The sequence below is a fragment of the Rhinolophus hipposideros genome (assembly GCF_964194185.1).
Source record: "Rhinolophus hipposideros genome assembly, chromosome: X".
Taxonomy (NCBI): Eukaryota; Metazoa; Chordata; class Mammalia; order Chiroptera; family Rhinolophidae; genus Rhinolophus; species Rhinolophus hipposideros.
In genome coordinates, this window is record NC_138046.1 from 120,026,957 (window position 1) to 120,047,452 (window position 20,496).

The 20,496-nt window shown below is 40.2% G+C and overlaps 1 protein-coding gene across 5 annotated transcripts in view; it reads right to left on the reverse strand.

Annotated features, from left to right (window-relative positions):
* The window catches only part of FRMPD4 (FERM and PDZ domain containing 4), a 750,657-nt gene that overhangs the window by 37,432 nt on the left and 692,729 nt on the right, over positions 1–20,496 (reverse strand). For all 5 annotated transcript variants that reach the window (XM_081042401.1, XM_081042403.1, XM_081042402.1 and 2 more), the window contains one exon: positions 4,817–4,862. In XM_081042401.1, the coding sequence (XP_080898527.1) occupies positions 4,817–4,862 (46 nt within the window). The remainder of the gene's footprint in view (positions 1–4,816; positions 4,863–20,496) is intronic.

Consider the following 20,496-nt stretch of genomic DNA (forward strand, 5'->3'; position numbering starts at 1 on the left):
CTCCTGCTGTTAATTAATTTTGAGTTTAGAAGGCCTCTAATCAACCCCTGCACCTCGTTCCAAATCTGCTGCTGCTAAGGTGGCCACGATAAATGTGTGGCATGCTCGTGATGCTTTTAGATACTCTTAGAAGTCACTAGAACATTGTTTGAAAAAAATTACATAAACAAGATTAATTTCTGAAACTGAAGTGTAAGGTCTTGAATTTGCAATCCTTGTAGCTCTACAGAACTACTTATATAGCAGGCACTGAGTAAATGTTTGGTGAAGACTAACTAGCCCATGGTTATTGCTGGATAACTTATTTGGAGTCCCCTCAAAGCAGACCCTAAGACAAGGATTCACAAGCAGGTAGCTAATTTGGGAGGTGCTCCCAGGAAGCACAGGTAGGTATGTCGGGGAAAGGAGACAGGGAAGGGGAATAAGTCAATAAAGCATTCATTTTTAGGCACCACTGTAAGCAACTAGAGCTTAACCCAGCTGGGAACCTTGGGAAACAAGGCAGACCACAGGCCTCAGTTATACTGACTGAGGAGACAGGGAGCTGGTGTATTTATCCATGAGCTCCTGTGAATCAGTGATGGCTACTCTTCCGGGAGTGATAATTCCTCAGCACTTCCGGCGTGCTCCATGAGCATGCTCCTATGGCCAGAAAAAGCCCACAGGCAAAGAATCACAGGTGTTCTCAGTGGGAAATTGGGCTGATACGCTGGGCATGACACATACTAAGGGGATATGGTCCCAGTTCTGATAGCATCTGCTACACTGGGACTTCCGTAAGGAGTGGAGCCTCCCTCAGGTGTGTGGAATACACTGGAAGGTAGGCAGGAAGTGAGAGGCAGGCAAGCAGGTCCCTCAGCTCTTTGGCCTAGAAGAAACCCAAGGGAATGTGAATCATGGACACCAGAACTGAAAGTGACTTAGCCCAAGTCCCATTGAGTTGGGGTTATATGAAGAGAGGTTATAGAGACTCCTTAAACACTCTCTGACTTGGGTAAGATTGAACTGGGAAGTTCTGGAAGTTCTGGACTTGGGGACTGTGGAAAGGAAAGAAGAAAAGAGCTAGCCAAGAAAGTTCTGTAATAAAAAATAGTAACAGTACAAGGAAAGAAGGTAGTATGTCAGAACCAAACAAAAAAAAATTCATGAGTGACTCAGAAATTCACCTTCTAAAATTTCATACTGAGGAAAAACTACTAAATACAGATAAATATTTATATACAAAGGTGTTCTTTGCAGAACGATTTATAATAGCAAAACATTAAAGACATTATGAAGAGCTCAATGATAGGGAGTTTACTAGGTAAATCTTGGTTCAATGTAATGTTTTACAGACAAATATATGTTGCTTATATACAATTTTTGATGATATGGGAAAATGTTCGATATGCTAACTGGAAGAAGCAGAATAACACTGTATATACAATATGATCTCAACTACTGACAATGCATAGAACAAGACTGGAAGGAAATAAGCCAAAATGTTTACAATGGTTGTCTCTGAGGAAAAGATTTACCAACACATATTTTTCTGCTACTGTATCTCCTTCTACAGTTCCCCAATTTTTTTCCTAAGAAATAAAGTAAAAATGGTAGAGAGAGCGCGCCCTCCATATTACTTAAATTATAAGGCAGCGACCTGTTAAGAATTATTTCTTATCAAATAATTTTGGGATCCTAAGATCTTCTCCCAGGCCCCCTTGACCTGGGCCTCATTGGAGATTGATTTCCGTGACTGGGTCCTGTTGGGGTGCCCTGAGCCCTGGTGGAGTGTGGCAAGAAGGTGGAAACATTGGCTCTCTGTCTTGAGTGGACTCTATTATGCAGAATAAATACAACATAAAGAATGTTGGCCAGCAAGTTGCAAAGAAATTAAAATGCTAATTTTTATTGTCTATAATAAAAGTAAAATTTATGGATTTTCTTTTGGTCTGGTGGGTCACCTGTTTCTGTATGTCCATCCTGATTGCCCAGAGAATGAATGTTTTGCAAATAAATAAAACGCAATTAAAACAATATTTTTTTAAGAAAAGCAATTTGCTTATAGGAAAATCCAACCACAAAAATATAAATAAAAAATTGTGATTTCCTTTTCTCCTATCTGCTCTCCTGTTTACATTTAAGGTATCTACCTGAGTAACTTTGGGGTTTCAACTCCTTTATTTCAACTCCTACAATACAGAGGAGGAAAGAGCCACTTTGGGCTACACCAGTAAGGGAAGATTTTAGGTGGGACAGTAGTTCCCAAGTGGGGGTGATTTTGCTCCCCAGGGAATATTTGGCCATGTCTGGAGACATTTTTGCTTATCACAACTCGGGGAGAGGTACTACTGGCACCTAGTGGTTAGAGACCAGGGGGGCTGTTAAACATCCTACAGTGCACAGGACAGCCCCACCACAGAGTATGCTCCATCCCTAATGTCAACACTGCCAACTGAGAAACTCTACGGTAGCATTTCGAATTTGTGCTGAGACTTGAAAGGTGAGAAAGATTTAATTAGGCTGAGGAGGTGGTGGGGTGGGATATGTGGTGGGCATTTCAGGAAGGAGGGCTGGTCAAAGGAAAGGCAAAGATGAGAATTGATCTATAGGAACTGCGAGGGGGAGAGTGACTGAGCAGCAGAAGTGCAGTTATTGGCATAAGAATATGCAACACGTGCTCCTAGTAAATGTTGTAGCTTCATGTTGACTTTCAATACAACACAACAGAAGAGCCACCTGAACACCTAGAAAATTCCAGATTATCTGTTAAAAGGATGTTCTAGGACTCATCAATAGTAATGAGTATTCATATGAAAAACAAAGTCACAAGGACTCAAATGGCAAAAAGAGAAATCAAAGCCATACGACACAACCCTTAACTTAAATGCAAAACTCCCCCCTCTCATTCTCTAAGCTTACTGCATGGGACAAAACGTCACCCCATGTTGCAAAAATAAGCTGGTTTAGAGTCAAATGGTCTGATCTTGCATTGCTACTAGATTATCAAGTGGGGGAGAGAATTCAGGAAAGGTAAAGTTCCACCAGGAATTTATAATTGGTCAATTATTATAGACATTTACACTGGCTTTACCAAAGCGAACTTGTTCACTGCAAAGAAAGGAAGCCTGGAGAGATCTGAAGTAAGTGTGACTGACATTTTGGTTAACAGAAACAATCTGAAAATAGACCAGCTCTACTTTCTATGGAAGGAATCATGGAATCAGGAGATGGTGGAGAAAGGAGGCTCTTCGATGCGATCTAACCTCTTCATTCAGATAAGAAAACCAGAGTTCTGAGCAGGTGTGGGACTCAACTGTTACACTATTGGGAACTAGATCTCAAATCCTTGTTCTCTTACATCCTGCCATTTCCTTCGTTTACAAATCCAAGTGTGTGTGTGTGTGTGTGTGTGTGTGTGTGTGTGTGTGTCAGAGATGGGACTAACAGTAACAGTCAATATTAAACTGAGCTTTTAATATATGTTATTCATCCTGCATGGCATAATTTGTTGTCTTGGTTAGCTCTATTTGTGTTCTTAGAATCTTGAATACATGTGATTTTTCCTGCCTAAAATGCCTAGCTCATAGTGTTTAAAAGGAAAATTCTAGGACTGGGAGATGAAGAGTTTGGTCAGATGAGAAACAAAAACTCATAGACACAGACAATAATTTAGTGGTTACCAGAGGGTAAGGGGGTGGGGGGGTGGGTGAGGAGGGTAAGGGGGATCAAATATATGGTGATGGAAGGAGAACTGACTCTGGGTGGTGAACACACAATGGGATTTATAGACGATGTAATACAGAATTGTACACCTGAAATCTATGTAAATTTACTAACAATTGTCACCCCAATAAATTTAATAAAAAAAAAAAGAGTTTGGTCAGAAGACAGAGATTGGCTAATACCAGAGCCTTTTAATTGATGTAGAAACACTCCAACTCTATGGGGAAGAAAATAGAAGTGTCACGAGGTAGGAATCTCTGCCACTCCGTGAGGAGGCCACACACGTACCGACAGTAAAAGTTGAGGGGAAAATCAGAAGGAATTAGCCTCTGTATTTTTCAGTTCAACTGGCAGTGTATGAAATTCACAAGCAACAGCAACTCTATAGATATGGCAAGTAAACTCGTTGCTGGACTGAGGTGGGAAGGAGGATTCATTGTAAATGGGAATGAGGGATCTTATTGGGGCGATGGAGGTGTTTTCAAACCCGATTGTGGTGATGCATATGTACCTTAGTAAAATTTATAAAGATCGTTGGATTATACATTTAAAATGGACAAATTTTATGATATGTGAATTATACCATGATTAAAGTTGTTTTTAAAAAAATCATGGGAACTGAAGACAGTGTAATTTGAATCACTCCTACTCTCCTAACCCAGGCTGCGGAATAAAATTTCCATGGCCATATTTCCTCTAATACCCACCTTTAAAGGAGGTCTCACTGAAATATCCAGTTCTCTATCAAATTATTTAGGTGGGGATAAGAAAAACAATCATGCTTCAACTTCCTACAATTAGATATTCCCATTAGATTTATGATTCTGAAGCTGGAAACTACAAGAAAGTCTTGAGTTTTGTGTCATTTCCAGATGTAGAGTCACATAGGACTGAATAGCTGATTTTCAAGATATTGAGGAAATGCATTACTTTCTTTCCCTCTCCCATGATCGGGAAGTATGAAATACAAATAATCAAGATTTCTGACTCGTATTGTCAATGCATGCTATTTTTCTCTGCTGTTACTCATCGTCATGGTTTTACTGGAATGGGACGAGGGGACAAGAAGCCTGAGATCATACGATGGCACTTCTACTCACAGGACACTTACAGGGTAAGGCTGAATGACAGTCAGGAGTATCGATTCTTTGCAGCTTCTGTAAGAGAGAAAAACAAACATATTTATGAAAGGCACAGAGCCCAAACTTGGTGAGTGTTCTTTAGAAATGAAATGTGTGATGCGTTGGCGAATGTTCCTTGGGCTCAGAGGGCAAAGAATGAAGCGGCTCAGAAGTGGGCTTTCAGACCGCAGAGCAAACCTGAATCAAGTGTTCACCCAGTGGAACAAACAGGCCGATTGAAAGCTTCCCACACAGTGTATGTTGGGTGATATTATCTGCGAAGCCGAATGGCAGGGCCTTAAAATAAAACTTGCCGAGAGAAGATTGGCTTTAGAAGCACTGACTCAGTCTCTATACTTTTCGCTGCTCTCAAAATTGATTCTCCCCTTCTGATATGCCTTTAGCTTCTTAAAAATTTCTGTGTAATTTTCTGTAAGGGGGATAGATTTTTTTTTAAAGATTCTATCAATTCGGTGAATGTCATTATCTTCTCAGAAACAGTATCATGAAATAAAATGTCACTGTAGGTTTTTATGTAAAAACAGCTTCCCAGCAAACATCATTTCCCATGCTGTGTGGCTTCCTGAGTTCGCGGTAATAATACCTAGGACCTTGGGCCAATAAATATTTCAGACAGGCACTCACTGCGAAATATTGTTCACAATAGGGAACACTTTGTAGCTAAAAGCAGAACAATATAATATAATGGTTTATTTAATTTCCCCCAAGTAACCCAAACCTTTCAAATAACTCAAACCCTTGGGGAAAAATCATATTATGGGTTATAATAGTTTTTCTTCCTTCCTTCCTTTGTTCCTTTTTTATCATGAGTAGGAGAAAGGTCAGTTGCCACTTTGAGGAGAAGCTGACTTTTCCTACTTTAGGTTGTAATTAATTCCCTGCTCTTGTGATTTATTACTCAAACGAATAAAGTGGAAGGGATCTGTTGCAGGGTTGTTCCCTTGCAGAAGCCACGACAAGTTGCGTTTCCAGCACTAGCTGCTGTGTGGTCTGGCCCACTCACGCCTGGCTGGGTTGGATCACGTTTACTGACTTGCCACAGCAGCGGTGGGTGTGGGCCCTGAGGGAAGGACTAGGGGGGTGGGGTAGGTGGTGGAGAAATCAGTGGACCAGGGAAAGGAAGACTAGAACTCAAGGAACTTGAGAAAGACTCAGAATACTGAGGATGATACTGATGGTGAGGAGAGCAGGGTACAGTTGACAGCAGCCCATCTGCTCCCATGAGTTCCCAGTTGCCAAGCACTGGCAGAGAGCCCCAGTAACTGGAGTAGACTGCCAGTATTCCCATTAGACGGGGTAATAGAGCAACAGTGTAATCAAAGGAGAATTCAGTGGATAAGATGCACGATCGTGCATGGCTGGTGAGCATGTCAGCACGTGTAGCTACACATGAAACAGTGTGAAATATATAATACCATTCACTCAGGCTCAAAACACTAGTACACAAAACAGCAACAATATAATTGGAATAATGCAATGAAAAAATGACAGGATACACACTAAACATATGGTTTTCTCTTGGGGGAGATAGGAGTGGATGTGAATATAAATAAATAAAACCAGAGAGGGGCCTTGCATGGGTCTATGAAGATAATAATTTTATACCAGGAATTTATGAGTTTGGTTAATTCAACTCTGTAGCTGTGATTAAAAGGATAAATTCATAACTTGAAGGAAGATGAAATTTGGGGTAGTCATATGTCAGCAAACTTATAAACTGTTTAAGGGGAGGCAGCTCTGGGAGATCTCTAAAGTAGTCCCGAATTCTCTCACCAAGACAATGGAGAAACAGGCTCCCAACTCTCTGGGCCCATCCCACTGCAACAAACGACCTCTCCCTGAGTGGGTTTTACACAGCCCCTGGGTTCCCACTGTTTCTGGGGCAGATCTCTCCATAAGAGGAACAAATATGGGGTACAGCCCTGTTGGCTGATGATTCCATGAGTGTAGTAGCATGGTAGTGAGCCTGTTTGTCCTGCCTGGCCTCTTCTGCCCAAGTCTGCTCCCAGAGCCCTCTCTCACAGGCAATGGGCCCTCTGACCTCATCCTTCGGCACAGCTGACTGGACTCCAGTGCTGGAATGAACCAATCAGATTTCTTCTCTTCCTTAGACTCAGAACTAATAGACACAGTCAAAGAGAGTTGGGGGCCAAGTCACATACATGGCTGACTAGGAGTAAAGGGGACAGATACTGGTGGTCCCCAGGAATGGTTCCCACCATTCCAGAGGGCTGGTTGATCACCATTCTGCTAAAAATAAACTAATTGATGTAAAATATCTCAGTATGATATCTATCAGCAGTTCTGGGAAGGGGTTTCATTTGCTTTCTCTCATCTGTAAGTACTTATCACCTGCCAGACAAGAAGCATATAGTCCAGAGTGCTTTGGGTTGCTTAGGATGCCTAACTCACTCGCAGGAGGGAAAAAGATTGAAGCCATATGTATTCACATGCTACAGGGTGCTAAGGTGACTGAGGCAGATTCAGCTGAGGCCTCATGCTAACACATGCCAATCACCCCTACATGCCAAAGCAGGGTGCTGCAGGAGTTTCAAAGGAGGTATTAAAAACCAAAGTTTGTTTAGAGCAAGCAGTTCCCTCTCAAAAAGAAAAAAAAAAAAAAAAAGCAAAACCAAAGTTTGAGATCCTTAACCCATTATTCACTTCAAGGTCTGATGCATGACTTAATTAAAAAAAAAAGGCAATAGGGAGAGGCTGGTGGAAGCAGCACATGCCTAAAGAACAGAAACTACATTTGTAAAATTACTACCCTTCCACTGAGGCAGGCCCAATGTATGCAATTCCCAGTGACAATATATGGAAGATATAGAGGTAGCAGTAGAGGTAGCGCCCTGGGGTCACTGAATGAGGGCATCTTGCTCAACTGAGCTTCTTCCAGGGGCAAGAGGGTCTTCGTAGAAAGATGTGGAAGCTCAGGGGTGTTAGACGTACCCAGCCGTTGGATTCTGTGTGACTCAGTGGAGCTGCAGTTGGAGCCACCGAACAGAGAAATCTTCCAGGAACCCACAAAAGTGTCCGCAAGGGAAAGAGTCAATCTTCATTATCTTCCATAGATAATGGAAACCAATGCTGGATTACACTGGTGCTACCAAGTGAGAAATCTCCTGTTTTATTACCTCACTGTCCTGGCTCCATTTCAATGTGGAAGGAGCCAAAGCTAAAGAAGAGTGCTGGGGGATGCCCCTTAACCAAATGCAGGCCTCGCTGGAAATAAGGGCAAGGGAGAAATTTTGTGGAGTTGGGAGTTTCGACTATCACGTGACAACTGAATGTTTTAATTACAGATTCAAATTATTGTGATTACAAGTGTACAAGTGACTGGGGAATTGTCCTGAACCTGCTCAATACATGTATGGGGCGTGCCTGAGATTTTATTGAGGGCTAAGGAAGAAGTGGCCCTGGAGAGCTATTATGAACAGGCAACAGTTGCTTTATGATTCCACCTTGTGAGACTTACTTGCTATTGCTACTCTCATCCCCAATTTCTCTTCACTTAAAAACTCACCTGAATAGATTATATTCTTTGAGTCCAAACAATCCTTGACTATGACAGTGAGTGCTTAAACCCTTAAGAAGAAATAATGAAAAGGCAAACATAAGAATGAGGGGTATGAGGTGAGCAGCAGAACCGATGGGCCCACAAGGCTATGGGGAATATGCTAATTTTCTCTAGAGCAATGCTCAATGCCACCATATTTTTTTGTTCACTTCTGGAAAGGGAAGCAGATATTCACAGCTCCAGTGCAGTCTGTTAGGAGTAGACAAGCCCCTGGAGAAGAACTCTTATCTTTAGATGCTAAGAAAATAAGTATAGACACTGTACTAGCGTCCTATTGCTGGTATAATAAGTTACTACAAACTTAGTGGCTGAAAACAATGCAAATTTATTATCTTACAAGTCTGGAGGTAAAAAATTTGAAATGGGCCTCACTAAGCTAAAATCAAGATGTCAGCAGAGCTGCATTCATTCTGGAACCATTTCCAGCTTCTAGAGACTTCCTGTATTTCTTGGTTCATGGCCCCTTCCTCCATCTTCAAAACCAGCAATGAAGCATCTTCCAATTTCTCCCCGACTACCCTGCCTTCCTCTTTCACTTATAAGGACCCTTGTGATTACACTGGGTCCACCTGGATTATCTGGGATAATCACCCCACCCTTAATTGAATCATATCTACACAGTCACAGGCTCTGGAGATTAAAACGTAGACATCTTTGCAGGAATCATCATTCTGTGCTACCACCGATACCAGCTTTATTAGTTAACTAGGGCTACATAACAAATTAACACAAAATACATACATTTTTTTTAATCTCATAGTTTCTATGAGTTAGCAACATGAGCATGGCTTAACTTGGTCATCTATTTCAAATTCTGTCATGAGATTGCAACTAAAGTGCTGCCAGGGCTGGGGTCTCATCTGAAAGCTCGGTTCAGAAGGCTCTACTTCCCAGCTCACTTCTATGGTTTTTGGTAGAATTAAATTGCTTTTTGGGCTGTTTAACCAATGGCCTCATTTCCTTGCTGCAGTTGGCTAGAGGTTACCCTTAGTTCCTTGTCACATGGGCCTCCCCAACAGGGCACCTTGCTTTATGAAAACCAGCAAAAGAGAAAGTCTGTTAGCAAGATGGAAGTTACAATCCTATGTAACATAATCACAGAAGTGATATCCCATCACCTTTGCCATATTCTAATTGGTTCAAAGCAAGTCACAGGTTCCTCACATGCTAAAAGAGAGGGGAATATACATAGCTATGAATATCAGGAGGCAAGATCATTGGGGGCCATGTTAAATTCTGCATACTACACTAACAAAGAGAGATCCATAACCCAGTAAACTATAAGTACCTCAAGTAGTTTCCAGCCATGAATTCACTTCAAGCAGAATTTTGTGTGTGTGTGTCAAGAGCATCAGGAAGAAGCGTTGCTCAGTAAACCTTGTTAATTTGAAAACAGTTTTCAAAATATGTCTACTATTTTTGTGGAATTTAAAGTCTTTGTGTCTACAGTAATTCCCTGTAAATTGCCTGAAATATAAATTAGATGGATTTTAATTTTTACCATTTAATGAATAAATGAAGTTATTTGAATTTAAATAAAATATTTCAATGTCATTTATCATGTGGACTGGGGACATGCTTTTCTTCTGTTTTCTCTCCCCTGTAATTATTTGATTATAACCTGCTAGGCAAGAAGAATTAACTTCATAATGTTTCATATCCCTCAAAATTCCTAGCCCTACAATCCTAGGAGGAGAAAAAGATCTAAGCTATTTTAAAACAGCCTCACCAGAAAGACTACAATCAAGAATAGAGGATGGCCCACTCAAGTAATCAGACAACTTTATTTTATGAAGTCCTAAAACAACTAGAAAATTTTTAAAAATCCAGTTAGAAGCACATTTAGAGAAGCATTATTTCCTAACAAATAGCAAGTGAATTTTCTACTTTTGAGAATAATTTCAAATTGCAGTGCCAGTATTTTTTAAATGGTTGAGTTTGTTAAAAAAATAATCATTTTCATCCCTGAATCACAGTGCTGACATGCAGAGGAAAATATAGTCTAACACACCCTAAGTTACCCCTATCAATTTGCCTTCAATTCCTCTCTCCTCATTTCTTTAACAGAAGTCTTGCCTCAGCCTTTTTGGGTGGAAAGTCCCTTGAAACATCTTTGGGACACCCAGCATCAGTGGCGGGAAGTCATGCTTTTGTATCACGTCCCATTTTTCAGTTTCATTGGATGTGATTCTGTTGCAACAAGGAAAGCAATGCAATGTGAGGAAGAAGCTCAGACTCTAATTAGCCTTTCAGTATTAAAATCCCTTTCAACTATGCAGCTGAAACTCGTGTTCTCTTTTTCTTAGAGCAGCATAGCGTGGCACCTTCTTTAACTGACTTTCCCACTTTATATTTACATGATTTTAATATTGCAATATATAATCATATGGGCATGTGCTATTGTGTATTTCCCTTTTAGACCAACTAAACAGATCCTTTGATCAACTCAGAGACTGATATAAATTTGATATGAAGAGCAGTGAGATTTCTTCAGAGATTTGGAAGACAAAACAAAACAAAAACAAAACAGCTAAAATATATAGGAAGGTATTTTATGTCAAAATTCGAGTCTTGCTTTTAAAAAAAAAGTCCAACCAAGTGAACTATGAAATTTTAAACTTCAAACTTGAAAGTAAGGAATCAATCTATGAAGGCTGAAGGGCTAGGCTTTTAAAAGGAAACATAAAGAGGTAATTTAGGGCAGTCTATGAAGGGATTTTGTAAACTGTAAAATGCCATGCTAATGTAACTCAAAAACTTGATGCATGGTATTTTTGTTTGGAAAGCCTGGTGGTAAGGCACAGAGAAGGGGTATTTGGACTCTCACTTCTAAGGTAAATACATGCACACATAAGATTCTTTTTTCTTACACTTCAGAGTTCTTCAAAGAGATTAGAAAAGTATCCTTTTCTGTAAGGTAGTGCATCTCAGCCATTAAACTCTCTGCTACTTGATGGAAATAAGAACCAATTAACAGAATTTCTCCAATGACACTGTGCTAAGAAGAGTCTTTTTGCAATCCCATGGTATTATGAAGTCATAGGGATGCCTTCTATTTTCTCTTCCTATCTGAAACTTGAGATGTGAAAAGAACATTAAGATTTTTGTGATTGATAACCAGCCATAACATAGAGTCAGCCTAGTCAATTGCTGAAGGAGCTAGAGGAAATAATGTTGTCCTTCATTTTCAGAAAACTTGCCACAGGACTGCTTGGAATGGAGGTTTAATGCTTCATTTAGTTGACCTTTCCAACACTCTGAATATAGACTGTAATTAGCCACTGTATCAATTCCTAACAGGTACTGAAGCCATTAGCTGGAGAGAATGGAGATAGCTAGCAAATGACCAAGCATTCAAACAAGGTCAATACATTAAGGCTGTGATCTGTCACGGACTTTATGAAACACTAACACTCTACCCATTGTTACCGAACCTTGCTTTTACTTTGATAACTGCCAAGAAGAGGACTAGGATTATTTGTCATTTCTCAGTTATGTTCAGGAGATGCTGAGGAAGAAAATGGGCATAATGAAGCCACCATAGTCATCAGGGTAACAAACATAGAGGAGATACATCCAAGATTTCATCTGTCCAGTAGCAATTATTTAACTTTTACCAACTCTACAGACAATGTCTCTCCCACTACCATTTTACCCTTGACTGAGGGATTTACTTCTGAGCAAAAAAGACTGCCATTTTGTCAGCCAAAGGGAAAATGAAGAGAATTTGAGGAAAGATTCTTATTGAGCAATACGTTAAAGAGTTCACCCTTAAAAACTGGATGATTGTACTATTCATCTCTTCCCATCTGTGATACAGAAGCTCCAGAGATGGCCCTCAATGAATCACACCTTTTGGTATTCACACCTTTGTATAGTCTCCTCCCCTCGAATCTGGACTAGTTTTGTGAATCACTTTTGATAAATAGAATATTGTGGAAGTGACATTACATGACTTCCAGACCTTAGTTAGAAGAATCCTAGAAGCCTTACAGTGTCCACATGGGTATCTTGGAATGTTCACTCTGAGAAAAGCCAGCTACCATGGAAGAAGTCCAATAAGCCTGTGAACACCATGTTGTGAGGAAACTAACCACGTGGAGAAGTAGTGTGGGGAGAGGGAGACTTGTCTGGCCAGCCGAAGCTGTGTTAGCTAAGTCCAGGCAACAACATATGAGTGAAGAAGCCATCTTGGATGTCCAACCCAAACAAGCCTTCATATGGCTCCAGATCCAGCTGTCATTTAACTGCAGACAGATGAGAGACAGCAGTGAGAACCATCTGGATTATCCCAGTTAACCCACAGAATCACGAGAGATAAGTTATTTTATTAAGCCATTACATTTGTTGGACAGCAACAAAAAAAATGGAACGTCATCTGTCCATAAAAAGTTGAAAATTATGCTTTTAAAAAACTGGTAATCAAAGGAGTCAAATGGTTTTGAAATTGAACATATCTACCTTATCAAGCAAGGGGAAGTGTCTAATCTAATGACTCCCCAGAATACTGTAATGGAGACCCACCCTTAAAAACAAAACCATCTGTCATACAAACATATGTGGAAGTGTGAAAAACAATGCTCTAACTGCTGAAAGTAGGGTTAGCACAATTGTAACACTAATTATGGACTTTTGGTGACTAGGGTAGAGAGGAAAATAACTAATAAACTGTAAGGGAGAGGAAAAGACCCAATTAGGGTCTTAGACTAAAAATATTTCACTACAAAGAATTGAAGGCACGGGCCAGCCCGGTGGCTCAGGCGGTTAGAGCTCCATGCTACTAACTCCGAAGGCTGCCAATTTGATTCCCACATGGGCCAGTGGGCTCTTAACCGCAAGATTGCCAGTTCGATTCCTTGAGTCCCCCAAGCGATGGTGGGCAGCGCCCCCTGCAACTAAGATTGAACACTACACCTTGAGCTGAGCTGCTGCTGAGCTCCCGGATGGTTCAGTTGGTTGGAGCGCGTCCTCTCAACCACAAGGTTGCCGGTTCGACTCCCTCAAGGGATGGTGGGCTGTGGCCCCTGCAACTAGCAGTGGCAGCTGGACCTGGAGCTGAGCTGCGCCCTCCACAACTAAGACTGAAAGGACAGCAACTTGAAGCTGAACAGCATCCTCTACAACTAAAATTGAAAGGACAACAACTTGACTTGGAAAAAAGTCCTGGAAGTACACACTGTTCCCCAATAAAGTCCTGTTCCCCTTCCCCCAATAAAACATTTTTTAAAGAAAGAATTGAAGGCACAATTGGCAGTGCATTGTGAGGTATGTATTTGACCTTGCAGAGAAAGGATTAAAGTATATTGAAATTTTAGGTTTAGAATTAAAGAGCTTACATATAACCAATCACCTGAATATAAACCTAGGGAGAAGGCAGATTTCTTTGCAAAGTCTAATTCACATTTTACTGAGTGTATTTAAGTCTGAGGCTGTGCTCTTCTTTGTGAAAAATATCAGGATATTAGGTTAAAACACATATAAATGATGCAGTGATTATCAAAATTAAAATTTTAATATAATTGCCTCATTTCAAGCCCTTTATTTTATTGTGGTTTTTAAACCTTTGCAGTAAAATTTCAGGTTAGGCACTCTGAATTTGGAAACTGCTGCTAAGAGTTTTATTTGCATACGGTGTTTGTTTTTGATTTGACCTAATTTTTTGTTCCTTTAATTCATTTTGTGCTGAATGGATACTGTCTTTGGCCTTTGAACTGCTTACCTTTAACTAGTGGATGAAACTGGTACCTATATTTAAGATTTATAAAAGGTAGCAGCATCTCTTGAGAAAAAAATTGAATTATTTTATATACGTGTACAATGCTAAATAGCTCTCACTTCATCCATTCTTTCAATAAGTATTCATTAAGTATCTAGCAGGTTCCTGGAATTTGGGACCCATCAGTGATTCTCAATGGGGAATAATTTTGCCCCACAGGGGGAATTTGGCAATGTCTGGAGACATTTATGGCTGTCACAACAAGCGTGGAGCTACTGGCATGTAATGGGTACAGGGCAGGGACACTGCTAAACATCCTGTGGTGCACAGGCCAGCCCTCCCAAAACCAAGAATTTTCAGCTCAAAGTGTCAGTAGTGCAGAGATTGAGAAATCCTGGGCTGTATAGGATATACTCCCAAGGATAACCACTCTCCAGACTTCTAACACCATAGAATAGGCTGACCCTCTTTGGAACATTATATTAATACAATCACATAGTATAAACTATTTATTTTTCTTTCTTCTTTTACTCAGCAGTGTGTTTGAGATTCATCCCAATTGTCATCTGCCATTATGTGAATGTACCACAATTTCTTTATCCATTTTACCATTGATGGACATTTGGGTGATTTTCAATTTGGGGCTGGAAAGAATAGTATTGCTATTAATATTCTTGTATATGTCTTTTGGTATGCATCTGTGTTTGGTATATACTTAGGAGTGGAATTGCTAGGTCATAGGGTATTCATGTGTTTAAGCAGAGACCCCTTTTTTGGGGACTATATTATTCCTTCCTGATCTTGTGACATGTGTATCTCTTTAATTCTATGAACTCTAATAGCCTTCCTTCACCTTATTCTCTTACTCTTCTCAGTGTCTGACTGAGCTCATTCTATTCTGCCGGCTAATGGAACAAGTTGCAGTCCATCAATATATGTCATCTAAACACATATTCTTGAGTGCATGTGGAGATAAGAGCTGACTGAAAGACATCTTGTTGAATAAACCATCAATTTATGTCTCACAAAGGACAGGGTAGAAAAGAATATCTTAAAGTTACTTAAGAAGTGGTTACAGCTTTGTCAGTTGAGTGAGGGGTGCCAGAAAGTATGAGCATGCAACTTTCAACTCACCCCAACTAAACAGTATAAAGTGTATCAAAACTGTTGGAAGCCCCAAAGCCCTGTGAGCAGTTGGTAATATTACAAGCTCATCATGATGAGTTGGGAAAGGACAAAGTTAATTCACATCATTCCATTCATTTCTTGCTGCTTTGACATGCTTCCCATATGAAAACAGTCTTTTTATCCTTTTTTTTTTTGCCTGTCTATATCTTCAAGGATGTGCTATTTGAATAGTTAAATAAAAAAATTTCCAAGAGCATTGTAGTTCACTCAGAACATCCAAAGAAAACTCTAGACCTCTGGCTATTTAAATTTAAATTCACTAAATAAAATAAAATTAAAAGCCATTTCCTCTGTTGTGCCAGCCACATTTTAAGCACACAATAGCCACAAGTAATTGGACAATGCTGTTCTAGATGCGTATCTAGAGATATTTTCCCAAGAAACACCAAAACGATCCTCCTCTAAAATTGCAGCCTGAATCCCTATCTTATTCTAGAGGAGGAGGGCAGTTTGGCCAGCTGGATCTGACTGTTGGAAGGCACACAGACAGAAATGGAGTGCGGGGACAAGAAATCACACTGAAAACACCTTGCAGCAGCCTATTCTCTTGAAAAAAATTTTTTAATAGTTTATCCATAAAATTAAGAAATACTATATTTTTCTAAAATAATACGATGATTTCTAAAGATTTCATCTAATATTGTTTCAATATTTCCCCAAATGTATTCCCCTGTGCCTGAGTGCACATAAAACTGGGGGGGGGAACCTTTGAACAACAGCAAATATCACAAAATAAGTAGATTAATAGGTAATACGTGCTATATTATTGCCCCATGCCAAACACTGTACTATACACTACTTGTGTTGCATAATTTCAAGCCTCCCAATAACCCGGCCAAAAGGGTACCAGCAGGTCCATTTTGGAGATGAGGAAACAGGTTCAGAGAGATCAATGAAATGGTCCCAGGTCACCCAGTCAGTAACTGGCAGAACCAGAACATGGACTTGTGCTTTCTGATACCAAAGCCTGCATCTGTGTCCTTAATTAAGTTGTCCTGTAGAAATTCAGATCTGAGTCTAGAAGCATAAAACCTCAAAGGCACCAGAGTGGCATTGTGGTAGCCCTGGTAACACTTCCGAGTGTGGCAAGCATTATCAGCACTTCAAAGGAGCTTGTTTCTCATATATATTCGGGGCGAATCACATCAACTCACTGGGTTTCACCTTTTCTATCTGGAACATCAGGGAGCTTGTATTAAATTAGTGGTTTTCAAACTGCTCCATGCAACCCTTCTGAGACGGCAACACATGCCAGTGGGAAGAGCCCTGGATATCCCTGTGTCTTTTCATCCAGAAACCCTCCACTGCTTTCTGCACTGGGATTGTGGGTTAGGTTTCTGTTGAAGAAAGCGCTCTACTGCTAAGAGCAGATAGGAAAACCATTGGGCAAAATGACTGCTATTGGTTCATCGAATTGCAATAGACCTTCGCCTGCAATTTTAAATTCCATTCTGATTTCCATGAAGGTGTCCAGCATCCTCTTTTAACTTAAACTTCTTTTCCACAAAGAAAAGCAAAGATAACAAAGTTTTATTGGATTTGGTTGCTTTTCTATTCTTTACATTTTAAGAATGACAATAATGTTGCCTGCTATTTTACACTGCAAATGTACGACACCTCAGTGATAATCACAACACCCTAGGAGATAGGCAATACTATTATCCCAATTTTACTGATAAGGAAACAAGGCTCAGAAAGGTTACGGCACTTTTAATAAAGTTGCATGGCTAGAAAGTGGTGGCAGTCACTTGCCTGACCCTAGACTTTGGTTTTAGCCAATGGAAGAGGTGCCGAGGCGACCGTGTACCAGACCAGTGCCGACTCTTGGAGAGGCCTTGCGTGTTCCCACTTGCCCACTCCTGCTCTGCATCGCTATGTGCGTATCACACCCTAGCCAGCGCCCTGGTCCAAAGAGGATGAGACACCTGTGGAGTAGATATGAACTTAATCTGCAGCTCTCAGGCAAGCCCAGTCAAGATCAGCCCAAAGAGGCACCCTAAAGTTTTCAGTTGCATGAGAAAGAAACGGTTATTCCCTGACACAAAAGGACAAATGTTGTATGATTCCACTTACATGAAATATCCAACATAGGCAGATTCACACAAACAGAAAGTAGATGAGAGGTTACCAGGGGCTGGGCAGAGAAAGGAACGGAGGGTTTTTCTTAATGGGGACAGAGCTTCTGTTGGAGGTGATGAAAACGTTTTGGAAGCAGGTAGTGGCAATGGCTGCACAACACTGTGAGTGTAATGAGTGTAATGCCTGTGACCTGTACACAAAAGAGGTTCAAATGGCAAATTTTATGTTATATATATTTTACCACAATAATAAAAAAACGAAAGGCTGCTGTTATGAGCCACTGAAATTTTGTGCTTATTTGTTCTGTAGTAACAGCTGACTGATACAGCCCCTATCTAATACCCTGTTCCCTGAAAATAAGACCTAGCCAGACAATCAGCTTTAATGTGTCTTTTGGAGCAACAATTAATATAAGACCTGGTATTATATTATATTATATTATATTATATTATATTATATTATACGACCCAGTCTTATATTACAGTAAAATAAGACCGGGTCTTATATTAACAAAGCTGGTAGAGCAGGTATTACAGAGAAAGAAGAATGAGTATTCAATGTACCACTGAATATGAGTAAGAGAAAAAGAAAGAGGGGAAAAGGTCAGATTCAAGATCTGGTTTGCTGAATGAAATCTCTCCAGGTTAAAACTAAATTAGGTCGTGGGCCAAGGAAGGAAGTGATTGCTGCAACAATTAAAAGAGATCATTTGCCAGTGGCTTATGCCATTTCAGGGTCATTCCTATGGAGGCACGGCCGTCAGGGGTATGTGAGATGACTAGAGGAATTCACTGAGCTGGAAACATTAAAAAATTGGAAGCCAATGTAAATTTGGAGCCTGAAAGACTGGACGAGATTAGAAAGAGACAGGTAGTGTCACCTGCCAAGTTGAAGCTGTTAGAAAGAATAGTTCATATCCCGAGTCAATTCTTACACACACACACACACACACACACACACACACACACACAAATCACATTCTTATGCAATTCAAATCAATTTGCCTTGACAGTTGCCTTCCATTTCCCTCTTAGTTCAGAAGAGATTTATGTTTGATTCTGTTCTCTTTTAGCTCTCTTCAGCACTGTTCACCAGTCCTGCGGTAGTCTCACAATATAGGGACTTAATATATTTTTAAATGATAAAATCAAACAGAAGGCCAGAGACTGTAATGGAGCATGTGGCACAGTCACATATGGGAGGTGGCAGCTGAAGCCTTTTGTATGCCGAGGGGTTAAAATTGTTCAAGCAATGAGGTGTTAGCTAAAAGTCTCAGCGGCAAGCAATGTGACTGTAAAATGGAAATAATAATAATAATGATAATAATAACAGTCCTGTTAGAGGATTGTTGTGAGAACAAATTATAGATGGGTGAACTGCTTTTAGTATCTTGGAAGAAAGGTATTATGTAAATTCCAGTTCTTTTTCTTTTCATTATTTTTCCTTGAAGACTGCAAAAAAGAAAAAATCCTAGTGGGCGGATGAGAGCAGAGATTGAAGGAGGAAAGAGAGACAAAATAATTCAAAGAAGCCAGTGATAGAGAGAATTACTTCCTGGCCAGTGCATCTGCTTTAATAAACTTTGTCTACCTCGCCACACAGCTATGTAGGAGGTGGAGTGATTGAGTGACTTCTCCCCCCTCGCTCTTGTCCAGAAAAATACGTAGATTTTACATCCACTGTGCTAGGAGCATCGTCTCCATCTTGTTAACGTGGCTACTGCTTTCACTTCATTCATTGTACTCTGTGTTTTTAATACCCATCCAGAATATTCTCCCCAGGCAACTCTAAAGTGCCTGGTCCCAAGGGCAGACACTGATTACTATGTGTTCTGGGAGTTAACGTCTAAAGACCAGTCGAGGCAACTGGGTTTTTTTTCCTATTTACAAACAAAAAACATGCTATTGAAGAAAATTCAACAAATCTGACAAGCAGAAAGAAAATGATCTCATTTTGTAACCTGCATTTTCACTTACTATATCCTAAACATTTCCCAGACCACAAACTGTTTCTTCCGCATGTCATTCTTTTAAATAGCTACATAAAATGTTATCTGATGGACATATATGCATTACTTAATCAATCCCATTGTTAGACACTTAAGTTAGTTCCAATTTTTTTCTAGGCAAATGTCCTCATAGATTAAACCTTGCAGGAATTCTTAATTATTTATTTAGGATAAATTTCTGGAAATGAAATTGATGAGCCAAAGGCATGCATCTCTTTTAGGGTTTTGATATAAATTGCCAATTTGTATTCTCACCCGAAGGACATGAGAGTGCTTATTTTTCTACACCCCTGGTGCATCTGCTGTTTTAAACTGAGCGTTTTAGAAGGCAAGGCTGATCTACAGCTTGCTGCAATTTATAGTGACGGAAGTTAAATTCCTATCTTGGACTCCATGGGTATGTCCTCATTTGTCAGGTGAGATGATAATGAGAAGCTTATGGCTTTCATGACAACCAACACACGAATTGTTTTACAAATTAATTCATTCCATAACCATATTGGGGGAAAATATCTTCTTTATCAAGAAGTGGAATGCCTCCTGTCTCCTTTCTCTCTGGTCTATTTGGAAGCAATTTGAACCATCTTACTGAGGTTGTTGATCACATCACTTCCATTCTCAAAATACTATGATGAGTTCCAACGGCATCACAAATTCCAGGAACATTCCTCATCGTTTCCTCCCAGTAGGGGACACCCCCAGTCGCTTTCCATTTATCTTCACTTACACTTCAACTTTAAAGAGCACTGGAATTCATTCCACAAATGTTTGCCAAGCCCCTGGTAGGCATCAAAAACTGTTCTAGGTGTTAAGGATAATACAGCAGTGAACAAAACAGAAAAGAAGTCCTCCCCATCTGAGGCTGCCACCCTGTGCAATCACCTGGGACTCACGTGGGCATTTGAGCAGAGGATGCCCTAGCTGGCATCTCCCCTACAGTCAGCTGTGCTCTCATCCAGGAGATGCTGGACCAGACCTCACATTACATGGGTTTCTCCTGGAGACCCAAAGCTGCTTAACCTTTCAGTTGATGAGTCCCCTACGTTAATCAAGCTGTTTTTCTTTCAATGCCATTCAC